We start from the raw sequence: 13,146 nt of genomic DNA, 5'->3' as shown, positions 1-13,146 counted from the left end.
ATCGAATGGCAGAGCCAACCCAATGGGACGAAATGCCTAACTCTGCTCCCATTTCTTGTACTCTTATAGTCTTCAATGATACAGATCCTGGTAAGACCACCCCTAGAATGTTATGTACAGGTCTGGTCTCCCGACCTAAGGCAAAGGGAGACATGCGACAGGGAGAGAGCAGAAGAGAATCAGAAGACTTATTATCACTCACACACGTTGTGAAATTTGTGGCAGAAACATGGCATGAAAAATTTATTTACACAACAAGAAAAATGAAATATATAGATAATAGTGAGGTAGTCTTCATGAACTGTTCAGAAATCTGATGGCAGAGGGGAAGAGGCTGTTCCTAAATCATTGAGTGTGGGTCTTCAGGCTCTTGTTCCTCCTCCCTGATGGCAGTATTGAGAAGAGGGCATGTTCTGGGTGCAGGGAGTCCTTAATAATGGATGACGCCTTTTTCTGGTGCACCATAGCTTAAAGATGTCCTGGTTGGTGTGAAGGCTTGAGCCCATGGTAAAGCTGCATGAGTCTACAAACGATGACACGGGCGGGTCCCGCTCCAATGATGGATATTTCTTACAGTAATTATAGTACGTTTTATGCCTTGCAAAACTGCACATTTCATGACATATGTCAGTGATAATGAATCCGATTCCAATTCTGATTTTGGAATTCTCTCCCCGCAGAGGGAGCTGGGAGGTGAGTTTTAGACACAAAGGTGAGGGCGGGAGATGGGGATGTGGGGCTGGTGTAGAAGGTCAGTCCAGGTCTGATAAGTTGTGGAGAGGGTTGTGTTGAAGGTGTTGGCACGTGGCCAGGTGGTTAAGGCGTCAGTCTAGTGATCTCAGCTGAGGCAGTGTGTTGTGTCCTTGAGCAAGGCACTTAACCACACATCGTTCTGCAACGACACTGGTGCCAAGCTGTATCGGCCTTAGTGCACTTCCCTTGGACAACATCGGTGGCATGGAGAGGGGAGACTGGCAGCATGGGCAACTGCTGGTCTTTAATACAACCTTGCCCAGGCCTGCGCCCTGGAAACCTTCCAAGGCGCAAATCCATGGTCTCACGAGACTAACGGATGCCTATATATGTGTTGAAGGTACAGGTAGATGTTAGACTCACCTGCCTCCAAATGGGGCTTCTAGTTTTTGAATGAATTCCCACCCGAAGAATAGTAAATGGTGACACAGGACAGATCCTGCCTACAGCAAGAGTACATTCCCAGGGAGGAGAGGTTCAGACCTGGGGCTATGGTTCCAGGGACCTACCAGGCCAACAGGGTCAGCGGTTCTATTGGACTGTGAGGTTGGGGGACACTACAGGACCACCGGTGTTGGTATCCACAAGGCAGTTGGTGGAACTGTGTAGGACCCTGGGGTCAAGGGGCAGTGCCACTGGATGCTGGTCTGTGACCTTTGCTCCCTTCTCTCCTCCCCCAGGACATCCCGATGGGAAACGTCGGCCCGCACCGGAACATGGACAGGTGAGTGACCCCCCCCCCCCCCCCCGGGGAACGAGACTGCGGGTGGTTACCTCGGTGGTGGTGGTGGTTGTCTCAGATGTCCAGTTGTTGTCACCGCAGACCCCCCGTTGTTGTTGTCACCGTGGATTCCTGGATCCCTGCCCTCTCTCACCCTCTGATTGGTCGGCAGGGGCCGCTGGCAGCGAGGATTGGATGAGGCTGTTCACGAGAAGATCAGCGAGGTCATCGATGAGCTGAACTCCCAGAGGTGGGTAAGGTGGAGGGGTGTGGGACAGGGAGGGTGGAGGGATAATGGGGAGGGGGGAGGGGAGAAGAGAGGCAGAGGAGATGTGGAAGTGGTGGAGGGTGAAAGGGAGAGGTGACCAGGTGAGGGAAGGGGTATGGGGAGTGAGGTAATGGTGAAGGAGAGGGAAGAGGCAGGTATGCAGGGGGGAGTGAGGCAGGAGTGGTGACAAGCAGGGAAATGGGGGCTCAGGGAGGGGCAGTGGGAGGTGGGGAAGGAAGAGGGGGTTGGGTAGGGGGCAGAGAGGCAAGGGTTCGGGGGAAGGTGCGACTGGTAGGAGAGAGGCGGTTTTAGGGAGGGGAGGAGTGCGGAATTGCAAATGGTGGGGTTGAGGTGACAGGGAGGGGTTAGGTGACAGGAGGGAGCGGGAGACTGGGGTGTGGGGAGAAAGGAGGAAAGAAAGAAGGGGACCCAGAAGGAAAGAGAATGCCCCCTTTAATGGGGCTTGGTGACAGAGAGACTGGGCAGACAGTGAAATGTTCTCTGACTTTTCTCTCTCTGCTCTCGTGTAGCTGGCAGAGTGACCGGTCCGAACACTTAAACCCCTTCACTCTTTACTTCAGCACCAAGGCAATGGAGAAGCAGGTAAATGAGAGACAAGCTCTGAATTTGGTTAAACTGGCCTGCATGCGCTGGGGTCGCCCTTTCGCTCCCTCCCACCTTCCTTTGGGGGGGGGGGAGATTGTCTGATTTCAGGGGTTTGGATGCAAACTCAGTGAGGGAGAGAGAGGCATACAGACAGGGACAGGTGGATAGAGAGAGAAACTGACTGAGTGTTAGAGGGACAAAGAGTAGAGGCTGTCATGTGCCTGTCTAAAAGCCTCAATAGGTCTCCAGCGGATGCCATCTCTTTGGTTCTTCACATGGCCTTGGATCACCTGGATAATACAGATACCTACATCAGGGTGCTGTTTACTGACTACAGCTCAGCGTTTAACACCATCATTCCTACAGTTCTGATCAAAAAGCTCCAGAACCGGGGCCTCTGCAACTGGACCCTCGACTTCCTCACTGGAAGATCACAGTCTGTGCTGATGGGAAGTAACATCTCCACCTCACTGATAATGAACACAGGCACACCTCAAAGATGCGAGCTTAGCCCCCTGCTCTGCTCTCTCTACACCCGTGACTGCGTGGCTGAGATGCCATCTGTAAATTTGCTGGTGACACAACTGCTGTTGGCAGAATTTCGGCTGGTGATGAGGTTTACAAGAGTGAGATAGATCAGCTTTGCACTCAAAGACCAAAGAATTGATTGTGGACTTCAGAAAGGGCACACAAGCCAGCCCTCATCAAGGGATCGACACTGGAAAGTGTGAGCAATTTCAAGTTCCTGGGTATCGACATCCCTGAGGACCTATCATATTGATGCAGTTACAAAGAAGGTAGGGCAGCGACTATATTTCATTAGGAGGTTGAAGAGATTTGGTATGTCAGCAAAGACACTTGCAAGTTTCTACAGATGTACTGTGGAGAGCACTCAAAGCAGCTGCATCACTGTCTGGTATGGTGGGTGGTGGGGGGGGGGGAGCCGCGGACGGTTCTGCTGCACAGGATTGAAATAAGCCGCTGGAACTTGTGAACTCAGTCAACTCCATCATGGACACAAGCCTCCCCAGGACCCAGGACATCTTCAAGGAGCAATGCCTGAAAAGGTGACATCCATCATTAAGGACCCTCTTCACCCAGGACATGCCCTCTTCTCATTGCTACCATCAGGGAGGAGGTCCAGGAGCCTGAAGGCACACACTCAGCGAGTCAGAAATAGCTCTTCCCCTCTGCCATTACATTTCTGAATGGATATTTGACCCATGAACACTACCTCACTATTTTCTTCTCTCTTTTTGCACTGTTTACTTAATTTAACTTTATATATATGTTTAACATAATTTACAGTTTTTAAATTATTGTGTATTATATTGGGCTTCTGCTGCATATCAACAAATTTCACAACGTATGCCGGTAATATTGAACCTGATTTTGAATGCACGATCATATCTGCCTCCACCACCACCCCGGTAGCCTGTTCCAGGCTCCCAGCACTCCTCTCCGTTTAAAAAAAAATTAACATTTGCACCCCCTACATCCTTCTAGCCTTTACACCTCTCATGTTCAACCTATGCCTTCTGGTATTTGACATTTCCAATGTCAAATTAAAGAATTTAATTCTCTAAGTTTGGGAAAAAGTTCTGACTGACTACCCTGTCTAGGCTTTGAATTATTTTATAAACCTCGATCAGGAAGGATACATCTCTAAATAAATAACAATTTAAAAAAAAAAATTCCACTCATCCGTCACCTGTATCATCCCCTCGAACAACTGAATGAAGAGGTTAAAGAGATTTGGTGCGTCACCAAAGACACTCGCAAGTTTCTACAAATGTACCATGCAGAGCATTCTAACGGGCTGCATCACTGCCTGGTATGGGGTGGGGTGAGGGTTCCATTGCACAGGATCGAAATAAGCAGCTGGAGGTTGTGAACTCAGTCATCTCCATCATAGCCACTCCGTTACCTTTGTCACCCCCTTGAAGATGTTGTCCGAGGGGCCGACAAAGGTGACAGGTGAGTGGAATTGTTTTATTTGTGAGACGTGACCTGCCCTGCACACTAGCTATGCTAACTGTTCCTAATTGGTCCACGTTCTTCCAAATGCACGTAAATCCAATTCCCAGAAATGCTTTCCAGTAAATTCCCTCCCGCTGATGGAAAGGTCTCTGCCCTATAGATTCGTGAAATTTCCAGGCTCCCCTCTTTAACAGAGGTTCCTAACCGGGATACTCCCTCTATAACGGGGGTCCCTGCCTGAGAGGTTTTCTTTCTGAAGGTCCCAAGCACAGAGAGAAGGACTCCTCCTTTAACAGAGAGAATCCCCCTTTATCTTGCATCGCTGATGGAAAGGGACTCCGGTCTTTAATAGGGAGAGTCTTCCACTTTGATAGAGGTTCTAGATGGGGAGGGTCTCCTTTGTTAACAGGAGGGGGCAGTCTGACTCGGGGAGACCTTGCCTTCAGTGTCCCTGATTTCTGCTATCTTTGTCTCAGTATCGCTTGAGTGCGGTGCCAGGGTTCAAGAGCTACACGGCCTGTGCGGCATTGACCTTCACCTCCAGCTTCATCGTGCAGGTGCTGGTTTCGTACAAGTGAGTGCAGCGAAGGGGCGGGGGGAGGGGAGGGGAGGAGGCGGGAGGAAGAGAAGGAGGGGGTGGTGGGGTGGAGAGGGGAGAGTGGGGGGAATGCACAGGAAGTGGATAGGGTGGAAGATGGAGAGGGAGGGGAGGGCCAAATGGAGGGGGTGGGCATGGAGGGAGATGAGGGAAGGAGGGAGGTAAAGACGGAGAGTGGAGGGATGGGGTAGATAGAGAGGAGGCAAGGGAGAGGGAGGATGGAGGGGATGAGGTTAGGAGGGAGAGAGAGGGGAAGGGAAGGAGGTGGAGCGGAAGGGAGTGAGGAGGATGGAGAAGAGGAGTAGGTAAGGAGGAGGCGAGGGGAGAGGGAAGAGGAGTCTGGAGGGGATGCAGGTAGTGAGGAAGATGGAGAGGGAGGGGAGGGCAGGATGGAGGGGAGTGGTTAAAGTGGGAGATAGAAAGGGAGGATGAAGTGGGTTAGGGAGGGAGGGTGAGGGGGAATTAATTAATTATAGACAAGTGTACCGAGGTACTGTTCTACAAGCCATCCATACAGATGGTTTCACCGAGGTAGTACAAGGAAACAACAATAACAGAATGCAGAAAAAAGTGTTCCAGACACAAAGGATGTGTCGTTCAAGCAAACAATAAGGGCCTGGGGAAAGGAGGGGAGTGGTGGAGGAAGAGGGTAGGAGGAAGGGGTGGAAGTGAGCAGGAAGCGGGTGGGGATGGGAGGAGTAGTGAGAGGATTGGGGAAGGAAGAGTGCAGAAGAACGGAGGGAAGGGTAGGAATTGGGGAGGTGAGGACAGAAGAAGAGATGTGGAGGGAGAGGAGGGGATGGTTGGGAGACGGGGGAGGGACAAGTTGAGGGTGCTGGGAGGAAGGTGGCTGGGGGACAGTGGGGTGCGTGGAGTTAGGTTGGGGGAAGGAACTTCATTCCTCCCTCTCCAAACCATTCCCTCCTGCTGGGACCTCATTGACTGCTTACTGATGGAGACTAACCACCCTACCTCCTCCCCATCCTCACCTCTCCTCATCCTTTCCTCACTATTCCCCCTCACTCCCTCCATACCCTTCCCGTTTCCTCTCCCTCTCCTCGTCCTTCTCCTTTCTCTCCTTCCCTGCATCTCTCCTCACTCCATCTCCCTCATTCCCCCTCCCACCTCTTCTACCTCCCTTCCCCTTCCAATCTACATCTCCCTCTTGCCCCTCCCCCCTCCCCAACCCCTCCACTCATCCCCCACAGGAACATGGCGCTGGGAATCTCCTATGGTGTGACCTTCTTCCTCTTCCTCCTGGTCCTCTTCACCTGCTTCGCCGGCGACTTCTCGGTGTGTGTCTGAGGAGATCATGTGGGAGGGTGGAAGGGAGGGGACAGGATGGGGAGGGGAAGGGGAGAGGTTTGTGGACCCAGGAGAGAATTTCCCCAGAAGACAGAAGATGGTGAGTGAGGGAGGTATTCGGTTTTTGAGGTTAGAGGGTGGGGATCGGAGGAGGTGGCCTTGATTGGTAGGTCAACCTCTTGACCTTTCACCTGGGGGAATAGGGGTCAACTTGCAGGACCAAAAACAGAGAGACAGGGGCAGTGGGAGAGAGGGGTGGGAAAAGATAGTGAAAGACAGAGAAAAAGAGAGGGGAGTGGGGGGGGGGAGGTAGAGGGAGAGAGAAAGAGAGAGGTCAAGCTTCCTGCAAGGAAGTCAGAGACTTGACCTTTCACTTTAAAAATACCAGTGGTCATCTCCAAGTTTATTGAAGAAGAGAGATGTCATGAGCCCTCTTTGTTCACCCTCTGACCTTATGATGTTTAGGAGTCAACTGCAGGAACTGGAGCTCTATCAAGTGGTCAGATTTTGGCCTTTGACCTCAGTGGTGGATAGGTTGGGGGAGTGGTTCAAGCTCTCTGCCGAGGGGTCAGATGTTGACCCTTAAACCCAGGGTGCCAGGCTGGCGAGACAGAAGCCCCATTGAACTCAGAACACCAGGAACCTTCTGCCATGCCCAGGAATGAGGCAGGAGGGGGAGAGGTCAGAGATTGAGGGATTTGAGGTGGGGTGGAGGTGGGTTTGTCAACGTCCCAGAGCAAGTGAAGGAGGGAGAGAAGTCTGCAAGATGGGAGAAAGAGAGAGAGGGAGGGAGCATCTAGAGGGCAGGGTCTGGAATTGGGAAAGGAGGGAGGAAGGGGCCAAGTGGAGCATATGCCCTGTGAGGTCAATGTCCTAGATGGAGAGGGGAGGAGGAGGGAGTGGATGGGTAGGGGGGTACTGTGAGTGAGGGTCTGGGACATGGAGTGGGGTTGAAGGGTTCCAGATGGGGTGAGGATAGGGGGAAGGGGTGTGGAAATTTGCAGGGGTGGGTTGGGGGGCAATAAGAGGTGGGAAGAGGTGGGGTGGAGGGAGTGAACATCTGGGACATTGAGGGGATGAAATGGGGGGATTGGGAATAAGGGTCTGTGATGGGAGTGTTGTCATGAGATGGTGGGGTGACGTACTGGCCAATTGCCCTGACAGAAGTGTACGGAGAAGGGGCCCACAGCCTTCCAGTGGATTACCTCCATCTCGGCCTCGGTCACAAGGAAGCCCTGGCTCCACATCCTCCTAGCAACCATCACCATGACAACCGTGCTGGTCATGGCGGTCTTCAACCTGGTGAGTCGGGTGGACGGGGGTTGTGGGGTGAGGGAGATACACAATCCCTCACTCCAAGCACTCAGACAAAATGGGTCCTGGGAAAAAGGGGGTTGGGAGGGGTGTTTGAATAAGTGGGAGAGAGAGTGAGGTGCAAGAGTGGGGGGAAGGAGAGAGCAAGGAGGGGGAGGACAGACAGGGGTATGTGAGGTGTAAAGAGGACAGGAGAGAGTAAAAATGGTGATGGGGTTGTGAGGGGGAAGGACAATGATTAACTAAAAAGCCGGGGGTAGGAGGTAGGGAGAGAGGAGGGTGAGGAGTGAGACAAAGGGAACAATAGAAAGTGATAGAGTGGGATTGAGAGAGAGGAAGTGCAAGGGCGAGAGAGAGATAGGCAGTGGAAAGGAAGGAGAGGGCATGCACAGGAAGGAGACAGCGGAGGGAAACGGTGCAGAGAGACGAGATGCGGAGAGCTAGGGAGGAGATGAAGCATGTGGGAGCATGTGTAGAGAGTAGGAGGATCAGGAGGAGGGAGACGGAGGAGTAAATGGAACCCCTCTTACCAGTGCTTGAGGAGGGAGCTTTGTCACAGTGAAGGGGGTGAAGGCTGGTTGGTGGTCTGGTGTGGGAGGAGGGATGGAAATTTGGACCAAGTGGCTGACTGATCCTACCCCCCCCCCAACCTCTTTCCTTCACCACCACACCCACCCCCCCCCCCATGCCAGTTCTTCCTCCCGAAGCCCACGGGCCGTGACCCCTGCATGGAATGGAATGCCTCCCTGTTGATAAAGAACCTCACGAATGGGACAAATGGAGTAGAGGTTCTCCTCACAGTCCCGGTGAGTACACAGGGACCCAACCCCTCTCTGCCACGATACTGTAAGTCTGCCGATGATGCTATTTGTTGGTAAATGGTAGTCACTCAAAGTGAAGAGGGATTGGATTTGTGAAGGGGATCTTGGTCAATCTGAACAAGTACGAGATGTTGCATTTTGGGAAGACAAATCAGGGTAGGACTTTGTCAGTGAACAGTAGGGAGGTTTATAATCACCATCGTATATGGTGTGAAATGTGTTGCTTTGCAGCACCAGCAAAGGCAGAAAATTACTATAAATTGCAAAATAAATCGATGACACAAAGAGAAAAGGAATGATGAAGTAAGTATCACCGATTCCTCAGAAATCTGATGGTGGCAGGTGAAGAAGCTGTTCCTAGAATGCTGAGTGTGGGTCTTCAGGCTCCTGTACCTCATCCCTGATGGTAGTAATGACAAGAGGACATGTCCCAGATGGTAAGGGATCTCAGTGACGGATGCCAACTTCTTAAAGCACCAGTGCTTGAAGATGTTCTCGATGATGGTAAGGGTTGTGTCCATAATGACACTGGCTGCTTCTATAGTCCTCTACAGCTTTTTGGAATCCCCCAGATCAGGCAGTGATGCAACCAGTCAGAATGCTCTCCACCATATATCTGTAGAAATTTGATAGACATATCAAATTTGACATATCAAATCTCCTCAAACTTCTAACTAGCATGTTTGGGTCCCTGAAGGTGGTGGTGCAGGTAGACAGGGTGGTAGAGAAGGCTTTTGGCACACTGGACTATCAATCAGCGCAATGAGTACAGGAGGTGAGGTGTTACAAGGGCAGCTGTACAAGATGCCGGTGAGGCCACATTTGGAATATTGTGTTCAGTTTTGTTCACCCTGCTGTAGGAAAGATGGTATTCTGCAGTATATTCCACTAATAAGTGCATCAAGAGAATAGATTTCGAACGTTATCTGCCAAATGTGGGCAAATGGGACTAGTTTGCATGGGGCATTTGGTCAGCAAGGAGCGGTTGGACTAAGTTGCCTGTTTCCTTGCTGGTGCCTATGATTCCAGTTACTAATGTAAGGGGTTTCTTTTTTTTATGTTACTGCGTAGGCTAACTAAAATGGCTTCTTTGTTATGTTAAATGCTGAGAAAGTTCTCTCGCTAGCAGCTTGTTTGGGTTATATTATTGATAATAGAGCGAACGAACCAATGGGGATAGATGTTATTCTTTATAGTGTGTCTGTAAGTTATTGTGATGCGCAGGTTTTTGGGCAGAAGGCAAGAGAGAGAGGGAGAGACAGAGACAGAGAGAGAGAGAGAGAGAGAGAGAGAGAATGGACAAGGTGCTGTGAGCCGGCTAACGGGGCCGGACCCCAAGCAGGAGTCCGAGGTCCAGGGTTTTCGGCGAGGAGAGGAGTCGGAAACAGACTCGTGTGGAGCGTCTGGTCGACCACCGTGGTTGGTCCCAGGCAGCAGGTTGAGAGATAGTCAGAGGGGATCAAACGGTGAAGAGAGCATCATTACTAGAGCTCCAACTGTTTGTGCACGAAGAGATTGAACTTTGATAAGAGTGGCGCCTTTTATTTTCCTTTTATATTTTATCTCTATTAATTATATAGTTCCAGTAAAATCTATACACTATAATTCATTTAATCGTATATGGTGTACTGTCTGTTATTTGGGTGGGGTGGGGTACATCACACAGCATCCACACAAACTTAATTACCCAGTTTGGTGGGGCCGAGGCCTGTTTCCCTAGACAACAGAGTTGAGCGACCCTGAGGCTGCCAGGGAGGCTACGCTAATGATCCTGATGACGGATCTTGGCCCGAAATGTCTACTGTTTATTCCGTTCCATAGATACTGCTTGATTTGCTGAGTTTCTCCAGCATTTTGTGTGCATTGCTCCAGATCTCCAGCAACTGCAGAATCTCTTGTGCTAAGGAACTGTGACCAGGTTTGTAGACAATCCGAGACATGCGGAGGGTCAGGGAGTGCAGTGGAAGCAGGAGGTCTGCAGAGGGAAGTGGGTGGTTTGCGAGAGTGGGTAGTGAAGTAACAATTGGAACACGGTGTGGGGAAGTGTGGGGTTCTGCACAGACGTGGACTGTTTTCTAAATCGGAATTGAGTTCAGAAGTTGAAGTTGCAAAGGGACTTGGGAATCCCAGTGCAGGATTCCCTCAAGATTAACTTGCAGGCTGAGTCGGTAGTAAATTTGGTAAATAAAATGTCAGCATTAATTTCAAGAGGACTAGAATATAAGAGCAAAGATGTAATGTTGAGGCTTTCTAAGGCATTGGTCAGACCATACTTGGAGGAATGTGAGCATCTTTGGGCCTCATGAATTGTATAGTGAGAGTATGAGGCAGATGATAGGGCAAAATTTTAGTCAGTGGGAAGTGTAACATGGGGACAGAATCAAAAAGGACAGAGGGTGTTATATTTGGATGTGCACTGTGTACAGAATAAGGCAGATGTTCTTGGAGCGCTTTTAAGTATTGGCAGGGATGACATTGTGGGCGTTACTGAATCCTGCCTGAAAGAAGATCATAGTTGGGAGCTTAACATCCAAGGATACACCTTGTATTGAAAGGACAAGGAGGTAGACAGAACAGATGGGGTGGCTCTATTGATAAAAGTGAAATCAATTCCTTAGAAAGAGGTGACATAGGATCAGAAAACTTAGAATCCTTGTGGGTAACGGTAACATAGAACATAGAAGAGTACAGCACAGTACAGGCACTTTGGCCCACAATGTTGTGCCGACCCTCAGACCCTGCCTCCCATATAACCCCCCACCTTAAATTCCTCCATATACCTGTCTAGTAGTCTCTTAAACTTCACTAGTGTATCTGCCTCCACCACTGACTCAGGCAGTGCATTCCACGCACCAACCACTCTCTGAATCAAAAACCTTCCTCTAATATCCCCCTTGAACTTCCCACCCCTTACCTTAAAGCAATGTCCTCTTGTATTGAGCAGTGGTGCCCTGGGGAAAAGGCGCTGGCTATCCACTCTATCTATTCCTCTTAAGAAACTGCAAGGGTAAAAAGACCCAGCTGGAAGTTATACATAGGCCTTGAACAGTGGCCAGGATGTGGAACATCATTTATAATGGGAGACAGAAAAGCCACATAATGGAGAATTTCAATATGCAGGTAGACTGAGAAAATTAGGTTTGTTCTGGACTAACTTACAGGTTTAGTTGGTGGTAAGGAAGGCAAGTGCCACAATAGCATTCATTTCGAGAAGACTAGAATAAAAGAGCAAAGATGTAATGTTGAGGCTTGAAAAGGCATTGGTCTGGCTGCATTTGGAGTATAGTGAGCAGTTTTGGTCCCCTTATCTAAGGAAAGATGTGCTGGCTTTTGAGAGGGTTCAGAATGATTGGGGGGGTGGGGGGATCTCATTGAAACCTACCTGATATTGAATAGGCCTGGATAGAGTGGATGTGGAAAGAGTGTTCCCATCAGTAGGAGAGTCTTGGATCGGAGGACACAGCCTCAGAATAAGACACGTCTCTTTGGAACAGGGATGAGCAGGAATTTCTTCAGCCGGACTGTAGCAAATCTGTAGGATTTGTTGTCACAAAAGGATGTGGTGGCCAAGTATTTAAAGCAGAGATTGTTAGGTTCTTGATTTAGTAAGCTAATGGGAAAAAGATGGGACAATGGGTTTGAGAGAAATGACTGGCCTGATTGTCTGGTGGGGCAGATCTGATGGGTCAGATGAACAGGTTCTATACCAATACCTTTATCAGTTCTCCTGCATCCTTGGAAGGTATTCTGACTGGTTACATCACTGCCTGGCACAGAGGATCCAATGCGCAGATTTGTAAAAGGCTGCAGAAAGTTGACTCAGACAGCTCTATCTCAGGCCGAAGCCTCTGCGCCATGGAGAACATCTTCAAAAGGCAGACCTCATGTTAGCGGTGCTCGACACCTTCCAAGACATGCCGCTTCTCATTACTGCCATCAGGGAGCCTGGAGTCCCACACAATGATTGAACAGATTCTTTCTCCAGGCTTCAGAACAGTGCATGAACACATTAACACCACTTCATTTTTCATTTCTTGTATTGTTTGTTTATTTATTTTTGTTGTCAATAAAAGTAATATTTTGTGGCTTGCACCCTACTGCTGCCATAAGACAACAAACTTCAGGAGATGATATTGGCCTTCAGTCAGGCCATCATTGGTTTGTACATTATGTTGAGATCGCTGATGCCTTCTCTTTTCCTTGCTCCCCACTCCCCTAGTATTACATGTGCTGCTGCCTCCTAGGCTTATTGAGCTGCTCCCTTTTCTTTCGGGTGAACTTTGAACTCAAGATGGCCTTGATGTTCCTGGCCCTTGTGATCTACAATGTCATCTTCCTCCACACACACGCCTGGATGTCGGAATTGTACGTCTGCATCCTCTATCCCAATTCTACGCTGAGGTAAGTGGAGTGTGTGACGGGTCGGTGTAGAGGGAGTCTCACCCTGTGTCTGACCCTGTCCCTGGGAGTGTGTGACGGGACAGTGTGGAGGGAGTCTCACCCTGTGTCTGACCCTGTCCCTGGGAGTGTGTGACAGGAAGACTGAGGGTGAGAATCACCCTGTGTTTTGTACCTGCCAGGGATCAAGGGCTGGGTGTCCTGAAGGATCCGAAGGTGATGGGCAGCTTCTCGTTCTTCATCTTTTTCTTCATGCTGCTTGTCCTGGTGAGACAGGTAGGTTTGGAGAAGGGGGGTGAATGTGTCGAGTGCTGGAGGTGGAGGCGCAGAGGGTGGAAGGCGGAGGCACTCTGTGAGAGATAGGTGGAGGCACCAAGTGTGG

General features: G+C 50.0%; 1 protein-coding gene across 2 annotated transcripts in view; it reads left to right on the top strand.

Annotated features, from left to right (window-relative positions):
• The window catches only part of LOC140203927 (adenylate cyclase type 4-like), a 52,068-nt gene that overhangs the window by 27,322 nt on the left and 11,600 nt on the right, over nt 1-13,146 (top strand). For both annotated transcript variants that reach the window (XM_072270089.1, XM_072270090.1), the window contains exons 13-21: nt 1,434-1,477; nt 1,647-1,724; nt 2,273-2,345; nt 4,805-4,902; nt 6,135-6,219; nt 7,396-7,533; nt 8,238-8,351; nt 12,586-12,767; nt 12,947-13,040. In XM_072270089.1, coding sequence (XP_072126190.1) covers nt 1,434-1,477; nt 1,647-1,724; nt 2,273-2,345; nt 4,805-4,902; nt 6,135-6,219; nt 7,396-7,533; nt 8,238-8,351; nt 12,586-12,767; nt 12,947-13,040 — 906 coding nt within the window. The remainder of the gene's footprint in view (nt 1-1,433; nt 1,478-1,646; nt 1,725-2,272; nt 2,346-4,804; nt 4,903-6,134; nt 6,220-7,395; nt 7,534-8,237; nt 8,352-12,585; nt 12,768-12,946; nt 13,041-13,146) is intronic.

This window comes from Mobula birostris, chromosome 10 (assembly GCF_030028105.1).
Source record: "Mobula birostris isolate sMobBir1 chromosome 10, sMobBir1.hap1, whole genome shotgun sequence".
NCBI lineage: Eukaryota > Metazoa > Chordata > Chondrichthyes > Myliobatiformes > Myliobatidae > Mobula > Mobula birostris.
The sequence above is the reverse complement of the archived record's forward strand: the minus strand, read 5'-3'. Positions and strand labels throughout refer to the sequence as shown.